At 36.5% G+C, this 9,390-nt stretch overlaps 1 protein-coding gene across 2 annotated transcripts; it reads left to right on the top strand.

The window, feature by feature from the left end:
- Positions 1 to 2,132: 2,132 nt before the first annotated feature.
- slc20a1a (solute carrier family 20 member 1a) lies at positions 2,133 to 9,053 on the top strand. Of its 2 annotated transcripts, none has more exons than XM_056729977.1 (11): positions 2,133 to 2,267; positions 3,341 to 3,986; positions 4,229 to 4,369; positions 4,759 to 4,844; positions 4,981 to 5,077; positions 6,332 to 6,451; positions 6,641 to 6,856; positions 7,082 to 7,577; positions 7,675 to 7,860; positions 8,188 to 8,272; positions 8,361 to 9,053. In XM_056729977.1, exons 2-11 carry the CDS (start codon positions 3,638 to 3,640, stop codon positions 8,523 to 8,525), a joined length of 1,941 nt encoding a protein of 646 aa, XP_056585955.1. In that variant the 5' UTR covers positions 2,133 to 2,267; positions 3,341 to 3,637; the 3' UTR covers positions 8,526 to 9,053. The 2 variants fall into 2 exon arrangements, with proteins under 2 accessions (XP_056585955.1, XP_056585954.1); XM_056729976.1 differs by having other exon boundaries at positions 2,142 to 2,267; positions 3,296 to 3,986.
- The last annotated feature ends 337 nt before the right edge of the window (positions 9,054 to 9,390 follow it).

Here is a 9,390-nt window from a genome sequence, read left to right as displayed (position 1 = left end):
TTATACCCATATGAACGAGTTGTATACTGGCATGCCATGCCATTCGCCAAGTTCATTGCCCTTTTAAAAGTACCATCAGAGATGAAAGGTTCTCAAGTCAAAACCCATTTTGTCGACACAATGTCTCGTTCCCTCCATCAGGGAACAAGGGTTAATTCCGTAAAAAATAAGTTTTTGAAGGTATCAAATGACACAACATCCATAAGAACTTGACTGGAGTCATCCCATCAACCATCACCACTTCCCACAAAACTACATTTATTTACAGAGCAGCACTTAACCAGTGACCTACAGTATATCTATTTTTAAGAGAATATCTTGGGAAGTATGTAGTCTGTTGCAGACTGTACTTTAGAAATCTATGTCACCCAGTTCGGCACCTTTAGGAAGCAAACTGTTTTTTTTATACAGGCTTCCTGCTCAGTTTGAATCCGCTTACCTATTGGTGGAATCAGTGAGCAGCCTGCAGACATATGTGGGTGAGACAGGCTGCAAAACCAAACTATTTAGTCTGACAATTCCTTTCCTGTTTTTCTACGCGTCAATTTTAAATACAGCTTTACAAGTGGTTTTGGTGAAAAACAGAGCTACCACTGTATGCCTCGTTTTTCATTCTACTGAACATGTTCTCAAACGGAGATAAAATGAATGACCAAAATGTTCGCAAATGTTATGGCTGAAAATTGGTTCGTAGGAGTAAGTTGGGCTTCTTTAAAATGCCAAGGCTGATTTTACCACGTTAATCAACAGAACCATGAACTTAGTTGTTGTGTAACATCTGCTAAATTATGTCTCTGCCTTAGAGGAAAGTGTGAGACCTTGTGGCTCACACAATAGTAACAACTGGCTTATTTAATTTTGGCCTGGCAATGATCCAGAACTTTCTGTCTTTCACATGGAGCTGACTCTGGTCACAACTGAGTTCAGGGGTTTGTGAGGAAACAAAAAATCCTGCAGGGAAAATTCCTCACCACTCTGCGATTGAGTTAACATGAACAAAGTGTTAAGACAAACATAATCTTTATATTCATATCAATCTCCTGCTTAATACAGTGACCACTGTGTATTGTTGATAGATCACATACATAGATACACAAATGTGTTTAGTTGTTTTTAGTAGTTTGTAGTTTCTAGAAAGCATTCATTTTTATTTAGGCAAAACCTAGTTGGTTATATTAAAATTATATTTCTAGGGGTTCAAAAAGTAAAGTGATGAAGGAAAATATCTGTGGCGGATTCTGACATCGACAAACTGTTGACAGTCACTCAGCCAAAGCCACTAGTGTTCCCAAATGGGGTTCAAAGTTTGATCCCAAAATATGTCACTTCCTCTATTCAAGCTGAGAAGACATTTTCCATATCAGTTGTAGCCATCTCTTTAAAGAGGTGAATATTTACAAAAAGAAAGATGTCAGCAATTCTGTGTCCATCATACCGTTTCAGTCCTGTCAATGTTGCTGACTGCCACAAGTCTGTCTGTGATGAACAAAAATGTGTTTATTAGTGACTAATGCATAGATGCATTAATTATTGAAATGAATAACAGTGGTTTTGGATTAACACTGTTTCCATGTGTGTCAAATAATTAGAGTATTTTTGTAACAAGTGAACATCCTGTCCCTGCAGCTTAATGTTATAGAGAACACTTAATCTAACCTACAAATATGATACTTTGATTAATTAATTTAAATATTTTTTATGTGTGCCTTAGTTTAAAGTACATTTAATTTTCATTTTTCCCCCTCAGTTCTTGCCAATGATTAGCAGCTATATTCTTGTAGAATAATATAAATATAATATATAATAATAAAAAAGAAAATATATTATTATATTTAATATAAAAGAAAAGAAAATTAAATAAAGTAAAGTAAAACAAAGAAAAGAAAAGAAAAGAAAAGAATTAATATAATATAATATAATATTTTTCATTGCTCATTACTGTAGTAATGTACCTGAATAGAATATGGTTACTCTAAGACGAACATTTTAGTGCACGAAGTGAAGGAAAAATAATCAGTTATTTCGTGCAAACTTGGCTAAATATTAAAATTAACTTTCCACAGTCCCGTGATCCGCTGTGGGGGTGTGGTTCACTCTCCCTCCTCCTCTAGTTATAATATATAACAGGCAGGTTAGAGCTATAGTAAGTTGACTCGTGAGGTTAAACTAAAATTCTTTCGGTCGAAAGAATATTTTCTACGTCAGTTTGTGTATCAATCTGTTTATCGGTGATACAAGCGATAAATTCATTCAAGACAGCGCATTTGGTGAGTATTCTGTACATTTATCTAATGTAAATGAAAATGGGTTTAATTCTGGTTATTTCTGATCACGCATGAATTAAACTTGTTGGATCGTTTACCGACCATCTCTTGACATTGTGTTATGCCAGCTCGTTTTGTCTGTGCTGTATTTGACATGTTATTGAAAAGATACGAAATGTTTGTGTTGTCGCCAGAACACATTATATAAAGTTTGGATTGGTAAAATATTAAGAGGAAAGCAGACCTAGCTGCATTTTAAACATTAAAAAAAAACATCATAACGGTTTCTGACGCAGTTCATTCATCTAAACACTAAGATTCAACAGTATGTTTAGCTTGAGTGTGCTTTGATGTCTAGCCACTTATGCAATGTGTGTTACAAAGTCGCTATCGAAATATGAAAAGTATGCTATTTTAGGCTTTCAATCAAATTACAGGCTTAATGAAGCATTGTTAAGCTTCTTTCACGGACTGAATTTAACACTTTGTTTAGTTATGACAGCATGCTGGCACTCTGAAAATATTTATTATTTCCCCCAAATCATCTTAAGAAAACTGAGAAAATGTAATTTTATGGTTGATAATATTAGTCTAATAAAGAAATACATAAATAATCCAAATAATACAGTTTTAAAAATTACTTAGTTACCATCTCATGTATTTATGTTTTAGCCAGGTGAGGTGTGGGGTTAAAACTGTTACATAATATAGCAAAAAGTAAATGTTTAGAATATCATTATATTGTGTCATTGGTTTCAAACATGAAATATTGCAGTTTTAGCAAAAATGTCAGTCTTGAAATATTATTTAATAAGGTTTTATGTGCATATGTGTTGTCTAATGCATTACGTTGCATTAATTGTTCTTAAAATCATGTCACCATTATCCATTTTATATTTTATTTAGCTATTTGTTTGTGTAAACTAGTTCATGCCCTGAAGTTCTTTCTTCCCCAAACATAACTAAATGGCACATAAAGAGCAGTGTGGTTTTATTTTAAAAGTGTTGTTTCTCCTTTGTGCTTTTTATAGGCAGTGATTGACGCTAAAACATCAACATGACTCTTTGTTTTCCAGAATGTACCATCCATCTCCACTAAGAAGACAAAGTCCACAATGAATATCTATGTAGCCACCCAGAGCCAAAGTAGAGCCCTTACTTATGTTAGTATATGTAGCTAGCAGTTGTTACTTTCAGAATAATTTGACCACAGAGAGAACAGGGCGTAGATTTGTAGTTGTTATCTGCCTTATTTAAAAAGAGAAATACTTCTTTTTATTTATTTATTTATTTAAAAATAAATACCTCATTAATACCCGTTGCTTGGATTGTTTTTCAAATCTTAAAGTGAAAGTTACATTAAAGTATCAGCGATGGAATCCACCACGCTAGCATCCCTATCAACTGTTACCATGTTAACGGTGGCCACACAGACAGACATGTCTGAATTCCTCTGGCTTCTCGTGGTGGGCTTCATCATCGCTTTTATCCTGGCGTTTTCTGTGGGCGCCAATGATGTAGCCAACTCATTCGGTACAGCGGTGGGCTCTGGGGTGGTGACCCTGCGTCAGGCATGCGTCTTGGCCACCATCTTTGAGACGGTGGGTGCCATACTTTTGGGGGCCAAGGTCAGTGAGACCATCCGGTCAGGCATCATCGATGTTCAGATGTACAACGGGTCAGAGGCTGTGCTGATGGCTGGATCCATCAGCGCTATGTTTGGTGAGTATGAGTTTCTGTAGAAATAATATTTAATTAAAATCTGGTTTAATGGCAGTTTTCTGTTTTAAGCAATTTTGGTATGTGCATGTCTCATTTTATTATTTATTTGTTTATTGTTTTATGCTGCTATGTACGTAGAATTAATTTGAGCTTTAGTCCAGTTTGTAAATTAATTTTTTAGTATATGTTATTATTTAGTATTTATTCAGCTTATAATTTAGTTTCTTTTTTGCCTGTTGCAGGATCTGCAGTTTGGCAGCTCACTGCTTCCTTCTTGAAACTGCCCATCTCTGGAACACATTGCATCGTAGGCGCCACGATTGGATTTTCCATGGTCGCTAGGGGTCATCAGGGGGTCAGATGGCTGGAGTTGCTTCGTATTGGTATGGGAAATTACTGAGTGTTTTCCAGATTTTACGTAATCATGCTTAGTAAGATTACATTTTTTGCCAGATCAATGAGGCGGTTTACGGAAAAATTATGTTTTTTTCCCACATGTAGAGCTAGAATATGTGACCTCAGAAATATTAAGAAATTTAGCCATCCCAACATGATTAAGTAAGGATCTTGAGGTGTTATCATTCACATGACCTAAACCTGATCTATTCAAGGAACAGAACATTGTGGACCATTCACACAGGAAACATAATTAATATTACTAATAATAATAATCATATAATTGTCTGGATTTCTCATTCACATTTGTAAGACAGACTGTTGACTCCAGCATGATATATATTTGAGTTAAATTAATGTTTTTTATCTTTTTCAGTTGCCTCTTGGTTCCTCTCTCCTCTTCTTTCCGGCAGCATGTCTGCCATTCTGTTCTACTTTGTGCGCAAGTTCATCTTGAGTAAGGTAAAGAGTAAAATGACCTCATCTGTTATATAAAGTATCTCTATCTGCTACTTCAAAATCTCTTCTTACTGTCAATAAAGAAAGCAAATAATGCATGTTGCCATGTGCTGAACAGCAATATTTCTATGTGTTCCAGGAGGATCCAGGTCCCAATGGTTTAAAAGCATTACCAGTATTCTATGCTGTTACTATGGGAATCAATTTGTTCTCGATCATGTTTACTGGAGCACCAAGTAAGATTAAACGCTTCTCCATCACTTCCTTTACTTTATACACATGCATTTGTTATATGTATAATACATGAATTTTATAAATAAAAAGGATGTCTAGGATGTCCCTATAAAGTATACAGATACTGTATGTGTACCGATGCCAAGAACACACACAGTATAAGCATGCAACTACTGTATACAGTATATATTTCTGTCATAATGAGTTGTTTATTGACTTCTTAAAAGGGGTAGTTCACCCAAAAATAAGAATTCTGTCATCATTCATTTCCACTCATGTCATTCAAAACCTGTATGTTTCTTTCTGTTGAACGCAACAGATATTAAGAGAAATGTGGGTTTGTGTCCATACAATTGAAGTAAATAGAGGCTTTGATCAATACTTAGGTGATCTTTTAGCTGATTTGAACATTCATTATCTCTGCATTAAAACCAATATCTGTTTGCTATTTTGGATTCTGCTTGTTATTGTTGATTGGACTGTATAATATTCTGCTTGTACATGCAATTGGATATTTAGTTGTGTGGTTGCGATGTAAAAACATGTAGCTGTATGTATAGATTTTTGCTGGTTCAATGATATTATGAAATACTATTCTGGCCCAAGTTCAACAACCTGAACTTCTCAGTAAAGTTCAGGGGATCACGATGTCCTAAAGATAAAAAAGCTGCTGCGCGCCAACAGTTGTCCTAGAGTTTGTAGTGTATACTAATCAGTGGACTGCAGGACCACCTACATCCTGGTTATCTGCTGTGCCATGCACATAATAAGCCTGTATGATACTGTTAGAGAAGCTGGGTGTTCTCCTTCAAATGAACTGAAAATGAACTTTCGCTAATATGTTTTAATGATAAAAAGGACCTTTGCTAGAAAATCATCCATTTTCACCCTGTGTGTCAGAGCAAATGGTGCGACTCTTTTTTTATCTCACAGCAGTGTTTTGTCAACACGTTTACCAAAACTAAACTTAATTTTGGATTTAAAACATTCTGTCGTTGTTTAGAAGAGCTGAATGCTATTCATTTTTTTGTTCCTTGTTGTCATTTGTCCGTCACCGGTTTCTGCCTCTCCACTTAACTTTTTTCTCTCAAAAAGTCCACAACATGATTCTTTTGTACAGCATTAGAAGGTATGCGAATGCAAATCTAGATAAATGAGAGATGTTTGTTGTAACAGCGATGGGACCGGAAGCCCTAGCTGAAGCCTAAGCATAAGATATAGCACTAAATATTGTTTTTTGCTTTTATTTTCTACAGTGTTGGGATTCGACAGTGTACCGTGGTGGGTAACTTTACTTATCTCACTGGGTTGTGCTCTGCTAACTGCTTTGGTGGTCTGGTTCATTGTGTGTCCACAGTTGAAAAAGAAGATGAAAAGTATGTTTTATATTCTTTCTGTCCATTTTTAACTGTTTTTTATGTTATCAACCATGAGGAATAATAAATTTATCTAAGTAACCATGACAAAATGTTCGAATTAAAAGTGGGTGTGATGCATAGCAAGTAACAAATATGCAAAATAACCCCAAGGCCCTTCTCTTAATGAAATGGTTTCCGCTCTATCAGCTCAGAGTTTGGCCGACACTAGTGGAACAGCATTGGTTGAAAAGAAACAAGCCTCTAATGGTGTAGTCGACCATCCCACCCCAGTCCGAAGCTACTCTCCTGTTCCACAGACCCCCCCTGCGGAGAGCAACAAGGTGGCCTTTGACATCGGCGGTTCGGCTGAAACTGATCTGGACAGCAAAGAGTTTGACACCAAAGACCTGGATTGCAACCATGGTCAGCCTCTTGATATGATACACAATTGATTATTCGTAGTTAAAGGGACAGTTCACCCCAAAAGTGTAGGTTTTTTAATTGTTAGCAATATAGTTTTGATGGAGTGAAATATTCCTTTTTAAATTCTTTTTCTTGTTCCAAATAATACTGCATTGGATCTTTAAGACTTCTTTTGAGTTGGCCATATACACTCAGTCCTTTAAATGTTTTGCTCCTCCGTTGTAGTTTTATTTGGCAATGCTGGAATGCCCTTGCCAGACCTGTCTGGAAACCAGTTTCACACTGTACACAAGGATTCTGGGATCTACAAGGATCTACTGCACAAGCTTCACTTGGCAAAGGTCGGTGAATGTATGGGAGAGAATGGAGAAAAGCCCATTCGTCGTAACAACAGTTATACTTCTTACACCATGGCCATCTACGGAATACATGGGTCCCTAAAAGAGGGCGAAGGAAGCCGGACTGGACTGGACGGAGAGAAAAGGCGTACACGGTACGACAGTTATAACAGTTACTGTACTGCTGTCGCTGATGGAGAAGCTGGTGTGAGTGATGGAGCACCAGCAGTGGAGGTGGGAGATGCAGAGGCCAAAACAGACTCGCTGGAAGAGGACATAGATGAGCTTGAGATAGACAAACCAGAGGTGGCCACGCTCTTCCAGTTCCTGCAGATTTTAACCGCCTGCTTTGGATCATTTGCTCATGGTGGAAATGACGTCAGGTATATTCATTTGAATTTGCAAGTACCGCACACCTTAAAATCCCATCAAATTGAATTCAGTGATAACCATACATTCTCTATCATTGCTTTTTTACAGTAATGCAATTGGCCCTCTAGTTGCTCTCTGGCTCATTTATGAAAATGCTTCTGTAGCATCCAATGCTCCCACACCAGTTTGGTTGCTCCTTTATGGCGGAGTGGGTATCTGCACAGGTCTTTGGATTTGGGGTCGTAGGGTCATACAAACCATGGGCAAAGATCTCACACCCATCACTCCCTCAAGGTAACAAACAGATAATGCTTAGATGTTTCATATCGAAACTGATAACAGTGTTTATGTGTGGGATCATACATCACTGTAGTTCTCATGGGGCTTAATGACCAGGTTCCCGCTTTCATATCTGTGCAATGAAAACAAACACTTGTCGCATGGAAATTCCCTCAAGCAGCAGAGTAGTAATTTTCTCTTTTACATAGAATATTTGTCTTTTACTGGCTTTGGTATTATGACATTTTGACAATTGCACAGTACTTTTTCACTTCGAGAAGCGCAGTGTTAAATGTGATGATGTTTACGGTAATTATTCTAATTATAATGTTTCTCTCACAGTGGGTTTAGCATTGAGCTCGCCTCTGCCATAACTGTAGTTGTTGCTTCCAACATCGGACTACCAGTAAGCACCACTCATTGCAAGGTGGGTCACTTCTGGTAGATTCAATTGAATTCGATTCCCAAAATGCTTATATGCTTATATTTGTATTATCTTGTGTGTGCCTGCACAGGTTGGATCAGTGGTGTCTGTTGGTTGGCTTCGCTCCAGGAAGGCAGTTGACTGGCATTTGTTCCGGAATATTTTTATTGCGTGGTTTGTCACTGTGCCAATTTCTGGTCTCTTAAGTGCTGCTATAATGGCACTCTTTTACTTTGTTATACTGCCTTTGACCTAGATATTGACGATCAACCTGATGATACTCTTCATGTAAATACTTGTACTTTTGTGTAAAATTGGGCCTTAAGGTAAAAGTTTTGTTTTTATGGATTGTCCCTTTATCCAGTTCCATCATATGTACTGTATAATAAATCAAATCCCAGACTGCTGGCACAGCAAACTTGTTTTTTTCGTGTGATTACACAAAAAAGTGATTTTTTTGTGCTTTTGTTTTGAGTTGCGTAATAAGCAAATATATAAGGGGAAAATCTGTGAGACATTTAATATGAGAATGTTTATATAATATTTTTGGGGGGCCTCAATTGTAGTTTTTTAAGAAAGAAAAGTGTTGTTAAGGATAGATTCATTTTTGGTCTTCAACTTTTTTTTTAACTTTTTGAAGACTATGAAAATGATTTCTACAATTGATACTTCAATGTTTTATTTATAACAAAATATGCATGCATGACATATAAAAAAATAAAGTTTGGTCTGACATCTGTGTGCATATTTCCACCTCTGAATAAACCACAGCTTTTACAAAATACGATACGTTGTCTGGAAACACTTTTATCTAGAACTCGAATTGCTTTCAGTGCAGTATTTAACTTAATAGGGCAATACAAATAATAACATCCTCATAAAGTTAAGAATTACTAAAAGTTACATAAATTACATAAATATTTTAATATATTCAGACTGGACATGTAACTATTACAGAGGTGCTACAAAAAATAAAGCGCTACAGTATTTAGTGTAATCAAAATTCTTAGGCAGTTCCCTCTGGGGCTCCTCCTTTAGGGGTCACACTCATAGTCCTCCTGCTCAAAAATGACCGATCTCCTATAATGAAACTTTTGCTTTTTTCAGTCAAATAACATTAC

Source organism: Triplophysa dalaica, chromosome 18, assembly GCF_015846415.1.
Source record: "Triplophysa dalaica isolate WHDGS20190420 chromosome 18, ASM1584641v1, whole genome shotgun sequence".
Classification (NCBI taxonomy): Eukaryota; Metazoa; Chordata; class Actinopteri; order Cypriniformes; family Nemacheilidae; genus Triplophysa; species Triplophysa dalaica.
Note: the sequence above shows the minus strand (reverse complement) of the source record. Positions and strands in the feature narration are given on the sequence as shown.